This window comes from Dunckerocampus dactyliophorus, chromosome 1 (assembly GCF_027744805.1).
Source record: "Dunckerocampus dactyliophorus isolate RoL2022-P2 chromosome 1, RoL_Ddac_1.1, whole genome shotgun sequence".
In the NCBI taxonomy this organism is placed as follows: domain Eukaryota; kingdom Metazoa; phylum Chordata; class Actinopteri; order Syngnathiformes; family Syngnathidae; genus Dunckerocampus; species Dunckerocampus dactyliophorus.
Genome location: NC_072819.1, coordinates 16,313,119 through 16,330,000, shown reverse-complemented (window position 1 = coordinate 16,330,000; position 16,882 = coordinate 16,313,119). Strand labels below are relative to the sequence as shown.

The window sequence follows — 16,882 nt, the reverse complement described above, 5'->3', positions numbered from 1 at the left end:
ATGACCAAATTGTGGTGTTAATAACTATATCCGGAGGTTGCCCACAGTCACAGCTGTTAATGGCAATGTTTGTTGACTCGGGCGAAGTAAAAATCCAGCCGGCTATTTGCTCTTGTAGACCACGCAACCGGCTACTATAGGTGACTTGATGGTTAACTGAATCTGCATTCAATGGAGCTCTTACTGGAGACTACTTGTCGTTCAATACGATGGTGATGTCACTCTGCTTTGTGAAAACGACAACGGATTTCCATGAAACTTTGTGGGGAGGTAGCTAATGTGCAAAGAAAAAAAAAACAATATATTTTGGCACGGCTCTGAATATAACTGCTGATAGGATAGTTTACTTTTTCCTGTAACAGTACACTTGCTTTAGGGCCAAGTGGTGCCGTAACTAACCAGATCCAGCAGATGAAGCTGCACCTACAGGTCTATACTTAAAGAAGTTGTATTTTATTTCATTGTTTATATTTTTGTTATCTGCCCCTGAACACAAAACCCCCAAAATTGCCCAGGCAATTATATCAAAGACTCCATATACAGTATATCATCACAGGACTAATGTATTTCTCTGGGGGTCAAATGCAGCAAAAAAAGGTTCTCTATTAAAGGACCTCTATGCACCTTGCCCACCACTTGTATGCAGATAGTTGCAATCTGATGATGCAAACTGACTCGACCCCTATTCTCAGGAATAAAAGTGGCTACATACTCTGAGCATGATGCGATGTTCAATGTTCAGCAGTATTTTCTTCTTCTCTCTGTAGTCTCTAATGAGGGCGTGTAGCGTGTCACAGTGGGGCACCCAGCCGATCAGGCCTGAGTTAGTGGACAGGGGGATCACGGCGTAGCGCTGGATGCTGATGGGTATGCCACACAACCCAAAATGTAAGAATCAACAGTCAACTTCATATAATGCACACTCAGCTACGAGGGTACCTGAGGTTCTTCCGCAAAGACGCAGGGTCGTTGGCCAGCAGAGTGTTGACCAGGCCAAACAGCTGCATGACTCTCTCGTCCTGCCTGAGGTCCTCGTGGCCCTTTAACAGGAACATGAACTCATGGCCGTTGCTGCCTACAGAGGGAGCAACAAAAACAACACAGACACTGCAATTTGCATACAACCTTTAATGTTGTTGACATAGTAAAGACATTGATATGTTATAGTTGTTGTATGTTCCCTGAAGACCATCCAAGTACAGCAATGTGTTTCCTGTTGCCATGGAAGTCAGCCAGTAAATCTAGGAGGCCCGGTAGCAGATGACAGGTCTTAATCTGAAGTCTTGCTCCAGAGGTCACTTGATTTATTGCCTTTCATCTTTTACAGCCTATGTTGTGTATCACTGATGGAGAAACATGAGAAGAGGTACAACCACGACGACGACGCTGGCCCAGTGGAAAAAGTGGGAGGTAAAGCCAACCATTTGTGATTAATAACAGCGTGATTTGGCTCGGAGACAAGGTGACTTTACGGTAGTGTGACTTTTTTAAAAGGCGTTCCAGTGTTGTATTTCATACCACGCGGTGTAATGGAATGTTGCTATTATTTATTTGGGCCTTCAAATTATTGTTAAAAGATTGGGGTGGCTTATGTATGCATGCAAATTTTCATCACAAGTACTACTGGAGTGGGAACAGAAAGGTTGTTCAGGCATGCTGGACAACCTCTGATTGGATTGGCTATAACATAATGGAAAATGAATGAATCTAGCATTTTAACATTCTTAGTTGTCATACAACTGTGTTGTGTAAAAAGAAGACAACCACTGATTATAATAAAACGTAGAAACAATAAATAGTATACACATCTGTAATTTTATGTTTGAGAGGCAAGTTATTTCACAAAGAGACTACATTTCTTTTTCCGTTATTAATGCAGACTTAGGCAGATTGGACTAAACAGCCAGGACAGAAACGTGTGTGTAACGCTTTCCACTCACGCAATAAGTAACATTTCTGGTACTACGGCAGTTACCACAATTTTTCCTCTGTGGCAATATCTAAAAAAAAACACAAAAAAAGCCAAGGTTATTCAACTGGTGACCTGCAGGCCAGCGGAGTGCTTCTGTCATACAGTATAAAGGATCTTTGACTTGCGTTTTTGCTGTAGGTCGTTAAAAATAGTGGAGCGCTTCTGTCACGCAGAGAACCTTTGACTACATTTTTATAACAGAGCCTTAAATACAGTGGAGCGCTCCTGTCATATAGAGAATCTTTGACTAGTGTTTTTGCAGTAGGGCGTTAAAGACATTGGAGCACTCCTGTCCTGTCAACCTTTTTACAGTCACGTACCCCATCAGACAATTGACCTGAAGCCATACATCCTCTACTCCTACACATATTAAAAAAACATAAACCTTTTTTATCTTAAGTAACTTGCAAAATTGAACATAATTACTTGGTTAATTAATTTTATAGTAATTCCGTGTCAAAAATATGTATTTTGAATGGTGACATTCTCATACAGTTTCACATTGGCACTGATACATCAATAAGTAATTATCCTACATAGCTTTTATTCCATTCTGTTGTTGGCATCCTTCTGTCTGAATGGGTTGAATTTTAGCTTCACTTTTTTTTGTCAACTCACGATGGCTATGGTTTAAGTGTGCATATTAATTTAATACCAAATTGAAGAGGAAGGTTTAACAATGACGATAAAGGAGTACCCGAAGTACAAAAATACATACAACCAACGATAGACTTATTTTCGGGGGAATCCCCACTCACAATGACAGGTTTTCACCGCTGTGCTATGCGGGGATTGGAACTGCAATATAAATGAAATCTTCGAAATTAAACACTCTTAATGCACAAAATAATCATCAAATTTACTTATTTGTTCATATAATGCACACAGAGCAAGGACCAACTTCATGCTTTGTCTTCTTTCTGCTCCGTTCTTCTTGCGGCGTGAGGCATTCAGGCGCACTTGTAATTGTGAGTGTTAGGCACTAATTGTTTTTTTATTTTTATTCACGTACCCCTGACAATTGGTGTACGACTGGGTGTACACGTACCCCACTTTGGGAAGCTAGGATACAGAGAATCTTTTTAAGCGTTTTTGCGGCAGGGCATTAAAGACAAAGATCGCTCCTGTCATATAAGGGATCTTTGACGTAGTTTTAGCAGTTGGTCCTTACAGATAGCAAGTTGGGCCATGTCAAAACAAAAAAATGTTTTTCAAACATTCACACTAAACTGATGCTAATCCTTACCCATGATGGTGAGTTTGCGAGGCCGCTGCTTGGAGGTGATGACCTGCAGGGAGGGTGCAATGGACTGGATACGGATTATGGGCTGATTGGGGTCATAAGTGCCAGGCACGGCTAATTCCAGGTCGCGACACATCAACAGCTTGGGAGAAACGTACTGCAGCTCCAGGGAAGTCAACTAGTATGCAATTTTGATGAGGAGAAAAAGTTAATGAGATGGGGTGACGATGCGGCAGAGGAAGTGAAATCCTTCTGTTAAAAAAGCTGCAGGGATAAAACTAAAGATATACTACTAATTTTGCACACCAATAAATACACAACTATGTCTCATTAAACAATCACATTTCACATGTTATCACACCACTGTGCACCATGAAGCACATTTTATGGTTTTCCACACTTGTGGATGCTGATGTAAGGCAATTTCATCACTGCATCAACCTGCAGCCTAGATGTGCCCTGAAGTGGGTTTATTTCTGTAGATAACCCGCAGGCATATATTTGCAGCAATCCCAGCACCTTATTATGTCGCTGTATATTTCATAATGTTGCAGCGGGGAGAATCCCACCTCCCTAAAGGCAGCACCCTTGTCACAGTCTGTTATTTATGTTGGGGGTTTTGCTGTGCTTTATTCCTCATGTGCTCTTTGTGATTCTATCTGGTTTGCACATGTGTCTCATCCTCACCCTTGTCTCCTCCAGTCAGCTATCTCCTCCCTCTTGTCTAGTCCAGGTGTGTCCTGTTGTCTAATTAGTCTGAGTATTTAGTTCCCTCTTTTTCTGTTAAGTCTCTGTGTGGTGGTTGTGTGGTGAGTCTGCTTCATGCTAGTTTTAGTCTCTGAGCTCGTCATGTCCTTATGTTTTGTGTGTTCTGGACAGTGAAAACTCTGATTGTATTTTGTCTTTTTGGATCCTAGGTTTATCCAGTGTTTTTGGTAATTAAACCTTTTTTTAGCTGCATTCTACTGTTGCCTCTCCCTGCTGGGCCACTTCAGCTTGCCACCACGCCCCAACATTAGCAGCCGAATCCTTAAGTGTACTGCCCCTGTCAAAATTGGTGTCATTCTTTAACTTTTAAATGTGAGATACTCTCGGTGTGTTGATTTACCTAAACCTCAAAGAGGATGGGGATTGGGAATTGAACCAATTCAATTCAAAAACCAATTAAACCAACCAAACAACCAATCCAATTTAACCAATAAATTGGAAGCAAGCACTAATTGGCGAGAAGCTGTGATTTCCTAAATGTGAAGTCTTACTATATACTCTCAAAAATATAAATGCAGCACTTCTGTTTTTGCTCCTATCCTTCATGAGCTAAACCCAATAATCTAAAGCTTTTTCTGTGTACATAAAAGACCTATTTCTCTCAAATACCGTTCACAAATCTGTCTAAATCTGTGTTAGTGAGAACTTCTCCTTTGCCGAGACAGTCCATCCACCTCACAGGTGTGGTATATTAAGATTCTGATTAGACAGCGTGGTTATTGCACGGGCGTGCCTTAGGCTGGACACAATAAAAGGCCACTCCAAAATGTGCAGTTATATCACACAGCACAATACCACAGATGTCACCTCTAGTATTGAGGGAGTGTGCAATAGGCATGCTGGTGCAGGAATGTCCCCCAGAGCAGTGGGCCGTGAACTGCATGCTCATTTGTCTACTATAAGCCATCTCCAAAGGCGTTTCAGAGAATTTGGCATTACATCCAACCAGTCTCACAACCTCACCAGCCCAGGACCTCCACATCCAGCCTCTTTACTTCCCAAGATCATCTGAGACCAGCTACCCAGACAGTTGCTGCAACAACTGCTTTGCATAACTTTTCGTCTCCGTAACCAACGCGAGTGTGCAAATGCTCACATTGTATGGCATGTAGCACTTCGGAAATACTGCTATATTTCCCAGCTTAGATTTCACCAAAAGCTTTAATAATACACTTTTCATGAGCGATGTCACACACACAGAGGAAGAGAGCAGTGCACAGAGAGAGCACTTTCAAAGCATTTTCTCTTACATACAGTGGTGTGATTTCTTATTTTTTTGCATGTTTGTCACACAAATGTTTCAGATCCTCAAACTAATTTCAATATTATTCAATGACGACACAAGTGAACACAAAATGCAGTTTTTAAATGAAACTTTTTATTATTAAGGGAGAAAAAAAATCCAAACCTACATGAACCTGTGTGAAAAAGTGATTGCCCCCCCCCGTTAAAACATAACTGAGATCTATCAATCTGGAAAAGGTTATAACTTTGGGACTCCAGCAAAACAGAGTAACAGCCATTATCCACAAATGGCAAAAACATGGAACAGTGAACCATCCCAGGAGTGGCTGGCCAACCAAAGTTACACCAAGAGTGCAATGCCAACTCATCCAAGAGGTCACATAAGACCCCACAACGACATCCAAAGAACTGCAGGCCTCAATTGCCTCAGTTAAGGTCAGTGTTCATGACTCCACCAAAAGAAAGACACTGGGCAAAAACGGCCTGCATGGCAGAGTTCCAAAACCAAAACCACTGCTGAACAATAAGAACATTAAGGGTTGTCTCAATTTTGCCAGAAAACATATTAATGATCCCTAAGACCTTTGGGAAAATACTCTGTGGTCTGATGAGACAAAAGTTGGAACTTTTTGGAAGGTGTGTGTCCCATTACATCTTGCATAAAATTAACGCCGCATTTCAGGAAAAAAAGCAATATACCAACAGTAAAATATGGTGGTGGTAGTGTGATGGTCTGTGGCTGTTTTACTGCTTCAGGACCTGGAAGACTTGAATCCTGTAATCCTTAGGTTTAGGGGGTAATCACTTTTTCAAACAGGGCCATGTAGGTTTGGATTTTTTTTCTTCCTTAGTAATAATAATAATAAAGTTTCATTTAAAAACTGCATTTTGTTGTAATTAACTAATTTGTTTGATCTAAAATATTTAAGTGTGACAAACATACAAAAAATAAGAAACAATGACAACACCACTGTAGTTGTCATTTCTGCATGCCATTTGCTGTCATTTCAACACTGGTCCATGTCTTTGGTTCATGTTCTCATTTGCTGAAGTGAACCGAATCACACCAGAGTTCGCTTGCAGGTGGCCTGAAACCTCTTACCGCTTGTTCAGATGATCACGTTCATACCAAATGAACTGTACTAGCAAAGCAAGTTCCTTTTAACCCAATCAAACAAGTTTTAATGCACCCTTAGCGTCCAGTTTTACATACCTGTGGCAACTGTTTGGAAATGCGTCTGAACACGTGGTAGTAAAGGTCCCAGGCCTGGGTCAAGTCTTTCACGTTTCCAGAGCGCATGTACTTCCTGCACCAATCCTGAGCCTCCATCAGATCCCTGCCATAAGCCTTGAGCAATGAGGACAGATTTAGTGTTTGTAAAAAAAAAAAAAAAAGTTCCATTCTGTATAATCCTTGATTTGTCATAAGGTCAGAACTTGCTGTACTTTCCTGAGAATGGCTTTAACCCCAATCTGCCAGAGACGCACCTGATTGAACGAGGTCTCTTTCAGGGTCTGCGGCCCCCTCTCCATCATGGCGTGTAGAGGCTCCAGTACAGCAAACATGCCCTTGACGTTGCGCTCCCCGAAGTAGAGTCGCGATGCCTCCTCCAGGCCCTCATGCCACATCTCGTGCCACAAGATGGCCACTCTGATAAGCTCCTCGCTCACCTGAGACCAAGGACGGAGGAGAAGACCTGGAAAAACTTGCAAACTCAAGGCAGAAAACTTTGAATAATTTATAGTGGTCTAGCAGTACATGTATTTGGTACGGCAGAGCGGCAATATAGTCACATGTCTACTGTGTAAACAAGTAAGTGCAGCCCACCCTTAGGGCTAGAGGAGAAGCCATGAAAGTCTCCTATTTGGCAACACTTGGCCTTCCCGATAAAGATGAAAGCAGTATGTCGGCATACCATTGCACCCCTAATAGTTTACATAGGGTTGACTAGTACTACTAAAAGTCCGTACCATGATGGCTTGCTGAACCAGAGTGTTGCAGTGTTCGCACATGTTCTTCAGGATCTTGTTAGCGGCATTGTGGCGAGCTGTGGTGGTGGATTTGGAGGCCACAGTCAGCGGGTAGATCAACGCCTTGAGAACAGCAGTTCAAATGTAATCAGTGCTCCCAGTTACCGTTTTAAATTTTGGTTTTAGAAGCGGGCTTACTTGGGGATGATAGCGGCCGATGTCTGTCAGCAGTTGGTGGATGAGGCGACCCACCAGAGCACGAGGAGTGTCTATTCGAGCTATGAGTTGCGGGATCACCTAAAATGGCACAAAGACAGGAGACGACTTAAAGGAACACTGCACTTTTGTTGGAATTTTGTCCATCATCCACAATCCTTATGTGAGACATGAACACATATGTCTTTCTCTTTTCTGTGCATTCAAAAGATATAAAAACAGTTAAAAAGACTTGGCTAAGAATGCACGTAATGGGAAACACACTAAAAACAATGTCAACAATACTCCATTTACATATAATGTGACGTGCATATTAACCAGGCTGAAGCGACATTGTTGTTGTTATTATTAACATTGTTACGGCAATTGAACTATGTTACTGGCGTATTGACACCTTGCCACACCACACAGGCTAGCCGGCTAGTAGCTAGCTCGCAGCGCGTCAGCGCCATGTTCACAGTGCCTCAGGCGACTACAAAGCGGTAACCCTACATATTGGAGCTGCTGCTACTGCTGCTGTGTTTTTATTTCTGAGTTTGGGAAAATGACCTCCACTAAGGCATTGGTATCTACAGTACAAGCATGTGTTGTGTTGTGCAGAAATAAGACAACACAATGGCTAAATACAATTTTTGAAATTTACAGTTATATCTATATCTCAAATTATAGTTATGTCTTTGCATTCCTGAACAGAAAACAAGTTTTATAAAGCCCAAAGGTCTGGTAAATAAATTTCTATTTTATATATTACATACTTTTCTTCTTTTACGAGGATATATATTTATGATTTATTTTAGATGATTTAATAAATCTATTTAATAAAACATTAAATAAATGTTACGATTTATTTTAGGTGATTTAATAAATGTTAAGCACATGTTTTTTTTGTCTATAGTAAAATAGTGGAATTGTACCTAGTATTGCTTCCTATCATGAGAAAATGCAAATTCTTATATTAAAATCTGCAGACAAACAAAATCAGTGTAAACAACACAAATTGCTTATAAAAAAAGAACAAATATAATATCCCAGCAGTGGATAGATAGCTTAAGACTAGCTTATGTGCATGTTTTACCTGCAGCCAGGTGTCTATTTGTATGGTTTTTATGCCCTCCACTAGGGCCTCATTCACCTCAGGCCAATGACCATAGTCGAACCACAGAGTTAGAACCCTGAAAAACACAAACAACAAAATAATTATATTGGCGGCAAGAAAGCAGCCACTAGAGGTCCTCTTAAACCCACATTCTAGGTCTACAGTGTGAAGCAGTTTGTTTTCTTGAGTGTGTTGCATTCATTTGAGTCACCTTAGTGTATCCTGCAGGTTGTTGCCTCTGGAGAGAGAGATGGAGCGGAAGAAGCCTTGAACGGCAGGAACTGTGTACAAGAGCAATGTTTTGGAGAGGTCCTGTGTGGCCAAGCACAGCAAAAAAATTACAATTTCTCACTTGTTAAGGCTCACTGTGTGGAATTGATTGATTAGTGTCTTCCTGAAGCAAGCAAAATTTGGCCACAGCCAGTAGAGGCGCTGTTGATTCAGCTTCAAAAGAAGAACACCTTACATGAGCTAAAGACCTACAGCCACATAAACCTTCACTATGGACACCTCCTCTAAGTAAAATGTACTGCACATTTTACTGCTACGTCATTAAAAAGTCTGTGTGTGTGTGTGTATGTGTGTGTGTGTGTGTGTCTGTGTAGACATAGCTCAATGTCCCATTGCTGACATCTTGTTCTTCTTTACAGCGCAAACTAGTTGAGACTGAATAAACCGTGCCTCTGCTGGTTGAAGCCAAGTAGTTCACTTCATTTTTGCCTGAATTTCTTTAAAACGCTATTAATTAACAAATGCTACCCATATCTATTCCCAACCAGGCTCAGTGAATTATGATGTGATGGTGTGGATCTTAGTTGACTATATGGATGGAGGGGTTCATTCCGTCCGACTCTCACTTCATTGACTTTTTTCTGTCCCGCACTGTGGTCGCTGCAGTCCATCTCGCTGTCGCTGTTACTGGCCTCGCTATTGGCGCTGGCGCCACTGGCGTGCCGCAGCTTCTTCTTCTCGTCGCGGGCCTGGTTTTGGTGCTTGTAGTGTAGCACCGCCTCGAAGTTCATCACTGCCCAGGCGTGCCAGGCCTGAAAATAAAGGGGGCAACGACTGGAAATGACTTCGATTAATGGCTCATGATGTCATTTTCCAAGTTTAAGGTATGACACGATGTCTCCACGGGGGTGATCCATGTGTGCTGTGTTATGCAACCAGTCTATTAAAAGGTTAAAAGCTTAAGGGGGTTGGCAAAGACAGATGAGTAGGAAGTTGGGTAGGTGAGTAAAATACAAACATCCCAGTAGCCTGCAGGTTGGATTAGAAGAAATAAAAAACATCTCCTTCTCAGCATCCCCTGAAACCTTTGATATCATCAGGCGAGGCACCATTCACTGATCTACATAAATGAACCATGCAGCCACTAAACAACATTCTTAGGGAGATGTGTTTAAAAAGGCATTTACAATGAAGAAGAACGTTTCTTCTCGTAAAGAAAACCTCCTGCCGACGCACCTGGAATTTTTACTGAGGTCAGTGAGGTTGAAAGTTTAGAGCGTGAGGGGTGACGTGTTTGTTGGGGATGTTTGGGGCTGACCTTGTACCAGTTGCGGTCGTGCTCGGTGGAATGGCTATAATACTGCAAGACTTTGGGAATGGTGCTCTCATTGATGCCCTGCAGACTGAGCTGCCACTCTCCCAGCTTCAGGAAGCATCTGTGAAAAAGAAAAGCACAGAAAATCCTTCAGTAGGAAAACCAAATCACTAAATTGTGTGTGTGTGTGTGTGTGTGTGTGTGTGGGGGGGGGGGGGGGGGGGGGGGGGGGGGCGGCAAGATGCTACAGGAGGTCGGAGGTCAACCCTGCTGTTTGAAGCTCTGCAGTATCAAGTTCAGCTAGCTCAGTCACAATACAGAATGTTAACACACCTGATAAAATAACATGCTTAAAATAACATATTTTTATGATATGGTATACTATATCCGAATAAATATACCAATACAATAATACAGTGGTGTGAAAAAGTGTTTGCCCCCTTCTCACACTTAAATGTTTCAGCCCATCAAACAAATTAAAATCTTAGTCAGTCACAACACAACTGAACACAACTGCAGTTTTTAAATGAAACTAAGGGAGAAAAAAAAATCCAAACCTACAGTAGATGGCCCCATGTGAAAAAGTGATTGCCCCCTAAACCTAATAATTGGTTGGGCCACCCTTAGCAGCAACAACTGCAATCAAACATTTGCAATAACTTGCAATGAGTCTCTTACAGCGCTGTGGAGGAATTTTGGCCCACTCATCTTTGCAGAATTGGTGTAATTCAGCCACACTGGAGTTTAAAGCATGAACCGCCTTTTTTAATGTCATGCCACAGCATCTCAATAGTATTCAGATCAGGACTTTGACTAGGCCACTCCAAAGTCTTCAATTTGTTTTTCTTCAGCAATTCAGAGGTGGACTTGCTGATGTGTTTTGGATCATTGTCCTGCTGCAGAACCCAAGTTGGTTTCAGCTTGTTGTCACGAACACATGACCGGACATGCTCTTCCAGGATTTTTTGGCAGCAGCAGAATTCATGGTTCCATTTATCACATCAAGTCTTCCAGGTCCTGATGCAGCAAAACAGGCCCAGGCCATCACACTACCACCACCATATTTTACTGTTTGTATGATGTTCTTTTTCTGAAATGTGGCGTTACTTTTAGGCCAGATGTAGTGGGACACACGCCTTCCAAAAAGTTAAACTTTTCCCCGATATGTGCTTCCTCACAGCGTGCTTTGCTGTACTGTTATTGTAAATGGCTCTTATGTTACACATTTATGGCTCACATATTTGTTGATTATTCAGCATTATTCGTTGGTACTGTCTTGTCTGTTGCTATCTACCTATTATGTTGCGGTGTGATGTTTTTTTTTTTTTTTTTAGCTCTTTCTTGAAAGACAATGTGAGTAAGAATGGTATGTGGAATGGGGGGGTAATACAGTGGTAATACACCACTACAGTAGTTGTATAAATTGAATATATTACTTTTTTAATACAATATATATTAAACAAGCTATGCACATTTGACAAAGCCTACCTATTATACATTTCTTTTATATTTATATATACTGGTAAATCATAGTTCATATGTATTTTATTAGTTAATTTTTTTAAATTATATTTTATGTTAAATTTTTCTCCTAATATTCGTCTTATTTTCAAGATTATTAAAAAAAGTAAATCATATAAATATAAACATTATATAAGTTCATATTTACATTTATCTAATTTTATAAAAAAATCTAAATGTATCAATATCTAAATAAAAAATGACAAATAATGCAATTATTTTATTTAAAAAATACGTTTTTAAATGAATGGATAGCTTTATTGTCATTGCAACAAGAACATTACAAAAAAAAAAAACATAAATGACTGATCAAATTCTGAAAAATGCTGATATTTTAAGGTTTGATAAGCAAGCACAAGGGCCCGGTGCATTGCGCTTTGGGTGGCGGTTGAGGGCGGGCCCCTGGGCGACCTGGTCTTCGACTGCCAAATCTGGTTCTTGGGACATGGAATGTCACTTCTCTGGCGGGGAAGGAGCCCGAACTTGTGAGGGAGGTTGAGATATTCCGACTAGATATAGTTGGGCTCACCTCGACCCACAGTTTGGGTTCTGGATCCAAACTCCTCGAGAGGGGCTGGACCTTGTTCTACTCTGGAGTTGCTGCTGCGGAGAGGCGGCGAGCTGGTGTGGGCTTATTAATAGCCCCCCGGCTCGGTGCCTCTCTGTTGGAGTCATCCCCGGTTAACGAGAGGGTTATTTCCCTACGCCTTTGGGTTGGGGAAAGGGTCTTGACAGTCGTTTGTGTGTACGCGCCGAATGGCAGTTCAGAGTACCCAGCCTTCTTGAAGTCCATCAGAGGGGTGCTGGAGAGCACCCCAACTGGTGACTCCATCGTTTTGCTGGGAGACTTCAACGCCCATGTGGGCAATGACAGTGTGACCTGGAGGGGCGTGATTGGGAGGAACGGCTTCCCTGATCTGAACCCGTGTGGTGTGTTGTTGTTGGACTTCTGTGCGAACCACAGTTTTTCCATCACAAACACCATGTTCGAACATAAGGATGTCCATAAGTGCACATGGCACCAGGACACCCTAGGCCGCAGGTCTATGATCGACTTTGTAGTCGTATCATCAGACCTGAGTCCGCATGTTCTGGACACGCGGATAAAGAGAGGGACTAAGCTGTCAACCACCTGGTGATGAGTTGGATTAGATGGCGGGGGAATATGCCGGTCAGACCCGGGAGACCCAAACGTGTAGTGAGGGTGTGCTGGGAATGTTTGGCAGAGTCTCCCGTTCGTCGAGTCTTCAGCTCTCACATCCGGCAGAACTTCGCCTGCATCCCAGGGGAGGACGAGGATATTGAGTCCGAATGGGCTCTATTCCGTGCCTCCATTGCTGAGGCAGCCGATTGGAGCTGCGGCCGCAAGGTGGTTGGTGCCTATCGTGGCGGTAAGCCCCGAACCCGATGGTGGACACCAGAGGTCAGGGCTGCCGTCAAGCTGAAGAAGGAGTCCTATCGAGCATGGATGGCTTGTGGGACTCCTGAAGCAGCTGATAGGTACCGGCAGGCCAAGCGGCACGCGGCTTCGGCGGTGGTCGAGGCAAAAACTCGGGTGTGGGAGGAGTTCGGTGAAGCTACGGAACACGACTTTCGGTCAGCCTCGAAGAGGTTCTGGCAAACCGTCCGGCGCCTCAGAAAGGGGAAGCAGTGCCCAGTCCACACTGTTTACAGTGGGGACGGGGGCCTGCTGACCTCGACTGAGGATATACAGTAGTTGGGCAGTGAAAGGAATACTTTGAGGCCCTTCTCAATCCCACTGACATACCTTCCATAGAAGAAGCAGAGGCTGAGGACACAAACGCGGACAGTTCCATCACTGTGGCTGAGGTATCTGGGTTAGTCAAAACGCGCGCGCCCCAGTGGCAAAGCTCCGGGGGTGGATGAGTTTCGCCCTGAATTCCTCAAGGCTCTGGATGTTAAGGAATTGTCTTGGCTGACACGTCTCTTCAACATTGCGTGGAAGTCGGGAACAGTACCTCTGGATTGGCAGACGGGGGTGGTGGTCCCCCTTTTCAAGAAGGGTGACCGGAGGGGGTGTGTTCCAACTACAGGGGGATCACACTCCTCAGCCTCCCTGGGAAAGTCTATTCCAGGGTGCTGTAGAGAAGGGTAGGACCGTTAGTCAAACCTTGGCTACAGGAGGTGCAATGTGGTTGTCGTCCTGGTCGCGGAACACTGGACCAGCTCTACACCCTTGCAAGGGTACTGGAGGGTACTTGGGAGTTTGCCCAACCGGTCGACATGTGCTTTGTGGACCTGGAAAAGGCATTCGACCGTGTCCCTCGCGGTTTCCTCTGGGGGGTGCTCCGGGAGTATGGGATTGTTGGCGTGCTACTACGTGCCATTCGGTCCTTGTACAATCTGAGCAGGAGCCTGGTTCGCATTGTCAACGGTAAGTCAAGCCTGTTTCCGGCGAACACTGACCTCCGCCAAGGCTGCCCTTTGTCACCGATACTGTTCATAATTTTCATGGACAGAATTTCTAGGCGCAGCCAAGGTGTTGAGGGAGTCCAGTTCGGGGGCCTTAGGATCTCGTCTCTGCTATTTGCGGACGACGTGGTCCTGATGGCCTCATCGGGCTGTGACCTGCAGCGTTTACTGGGACGGTTTGCATCTGAGTGTGAAACTTCTGGGATGAGACTCAGCACCTCCAAATCTGAGGCCATGGTTCTCAGTCGGAAAAGGGTGAATTGCTCCCTCCGAGTGGGGAATGAGGTCCTGCCCCAGGTGGAAGAGTTCAAGTATCTCGGGGTCTTGTTCTCGAGTGAGGGAAGGTTGGAGCGTAAGGTCGATGGGCGGATCGGCGTAGCGTCTGCAACGGTCACCGGACCGTTGTGGTGAAGAGAGAGCTGAGCCGGAAGGCAAAGCTCTCAATTTACCGTTCGATCTATGTTCCCACCCTCACCTATGGTCATGAGCTTTGGGTCATGACCGAAAGAACGAGATCGCGGACACAAGCGGCTGAAATGAGTTTTCTTCGTAGGGTGGCGGGACTCACCCTAAGAGATAGGGTGAGGAGCTCGGTCATCCGGGAGGAGCTCAGAGTAGAGCCGCTGCTCTTTCACATCGAGAGGACCCACCTTAGGTGGCTCGGGAATCTAGTCCGGATGCCTTCCTGGTGAGGTGTTTCGGGCATGCCCAACCGGGAGAAGGCCCCGGGGAAGACCTAGGACACGCTGGAGGGATTATGTCTCAAAGCTGGCCTGAAAACGCCTTGGTGTCCTCCCGGTGGAGCTGGAGGAGGTAGTTGGGGACCGGGAAGTCTGGGCTTCCCTACTAAGACTGCTGCCCCCGCGACCCAGACACGGATAAGCGGAGGAAAATGGAATGGATATTCATGTTTGATATTTGCTGTATTTGCAGCAAATGGAAAGAGAGAGACACTGAGGATAATTATTATTATGAACAGTGACTATGGTGTTACATTCAATGCACTGAGGACCGTCAAAAAAAGGGAGTTAATTCTCCTTTGACTTTGAGAGAATAGCGTAAGGGCATTTATCAAATCTATGACTAATAAACTTCAAATATCTACTAAAAGGTTCCGGGAGCACATCTTTAATGACTTTTTCTACAGTACCACTGAGCTCCGAAGCAGGTCGCACTTTTGACTCCACTTAATCCATCAAACAGCTGGATGATAAGACGCTTCTTACAGGCGGGCGTCTAGTGTCTGGCATCGTCTGCACAAAACACTCATATTTAACCCAACTAAGCGCTTGGCACACATGGTGTTGTCATCTGATCCATCAACTGTCCAACAGTCTAAGCCCCATTTGCAGAATACCTAAACTAAATTGTTTTTGGGAGATTATGTAATTCCTGAGTGCTTTTCCATGCAAAAAAAAAAAAAAAGGTTTCCTAAACTACTGCAAACTGCAAACAGGTTGAGGGAGAAAATAGCTGTTTGTGGGAACAATGTGTCATTTGGACAGAGGACGCCGCCAGGCTTACTGAGCTTAGTCACACACTACATAGGATTCTTCAAGGGAGGGGGACGGCAGCGTTGGGCATCCAGGTGTGCTGTATACTGCGACACGCCGACCTGTGTTCTCCAAAGTGTGTCAGCACGTCTGGAGGTAGCCTGTCCTTGTCTGACAAGATACAGGTGTTGTCGCTAAAATGCATTCCTCAAGCGCCCGGCATCCCTCTTGGGAGGATGGAAGCAGTTTTCCAAAATAGCCCGTGTCTTTAAAAAAAAAAAAAAATCTTGTCACGCTTCTCTGTTGTCATGTGTGACTAATTACAAACAATGATGCATTTTTGTGTGTGTTTCTGTGTAACAAGCCAAAACAGACCTCCACCAAGACAGAACAGTCTTCACGTTGGTCAAGTGGTCGTTCTTGATTCATGTGTTACCAATCTATAACGTTTTAAATGACAATTTACAGTACATCTTCTCAAAGGACAATGCTATGGAGAGTAAACTTAGATATATTTTATAGTCAATGCGCGGTATAGATTTACTATCCACTAAAAATGAGTCAACACACAGCCATAATTGTCTAAATAGACGGCAACACAAGTGAATAGCAGGGTAATTGTGCCTTAACTCGACTGGGGATGCGTGAGTGCTGCGGGCCCTGTGTAAGCTGTGGTTCATTGAGGGAAACATGAATTCCAACATGTACATTTTCAAAAACTGCATAATCTTCTCCCTTTTCTTCTTGAGTTTAATGAGACAAAACAGCATGCAGCATATCATGCATTGTCTGGGCCATCAAAGTATCGTATCACTTTGTGTCTAGTGACTTGTTCTGGTCTTTTGGAGTCTTTTGGCATGCTAATTGTGTCTTGCCTACAGTCAAGCATGGCAGTGGTAGCAGCATAATGGTCTGAGGCTGCATGAGTGGTGCCGGCCGGCACTGGGAAGCTGTGGATCATCAAGGAGAAAGATTAATTCCACCATGTACTGTGACATTGTGAAGCAGAAACTGAGCTGCATGGCAGGTTTCCAAGATGATGATGAGCCTTACCACACCTCCAAGATGACAAGTGTCTTGCTGAGGAAGCTGAAGGTGAAGGTGATGGAGTGGCCAAGTATGTCTCCTTCAGACCTGAACCTTATTCAGCAACTGTGGAGGCATCCTCAAGCAGGAGGAGTAGGGAGCAGTGCAAGGTGTCTAACATCCACCAGCTCCACCAATGATGTCACCATGAAGGAGTGGAAGAGGACTCCAGTAACTTGTGCAGCTCTGGTGAATTCCATGTCCAACAGGATAAGGCAGTGGTAGGTAACAATGGGGGCGATGCTAAATATTGACACTTGGGCACAATTCACTGCAGGGTGTTCCCCTCACT

The 16,882-nt window shown here is 43.9% G+C and overlaps 1 protein-coding gene across 1 annotated transcript in view; it reads right to left on the bottom strand.

Moving 5' to 3' along the window:
- mtor (mechanistic target of rapamycin kinase) overlaps nucleotides 1-16,882 on the bottom strand; it is a 127,066-nt gene that overhangs the window by 7,204 nt on the left and 102,980 nt on the right. Inside the window, exons 38-48 of the mRNA XM_054767890.1 lie at nucleotides 10,061-10,178; nucleotides 9,369-9,554; nucleotides 8,723-8,823; nucleotides 8,491-8,587; nucleotides 7,398-7,496; nucleotides 7,200-7,322; nucleotides 6,717-6,899; nucleotides 6,442-6,576; nucleotides 3,219-3,393; nucleotides 940-1,075; nucleotides 713-860 (exon numbers count right to left, since the gene is read on the bottom strand). Of these exons, the coding sequence (XP_054623865.1) occupies nucleotides 713-860; nucleotides 940-1,075; nucleotides 3,219-3,393; nucleotides 6,442-6,576; nucleotides 6,717-6,899; nucleotides 7,200-7,322; nucleotides 7,398-7,496; nucleotides 8,491-8,587; nucleotides 8,723-8,823; nucleotides 9,369-9,554; nucleotides 10,061-10,178 (1,501 nt within the window). The remainder of the gene's footprint in view (nucleotides 1-712; nucleotides 861-939; nucleotides 1,076-3,218; nucleotides 3,394-6,441; nucleotides 6,577-6,716; nucleotides 6,900-7,199; nucleotides 7,323-7,397; nucleotides 7,497-8,490; nucleotides 8,588-8,722; nucleotides 8,824-9,368; nucleotides 9,555-10,060; nucleotides 10,179-16,882) is intronic.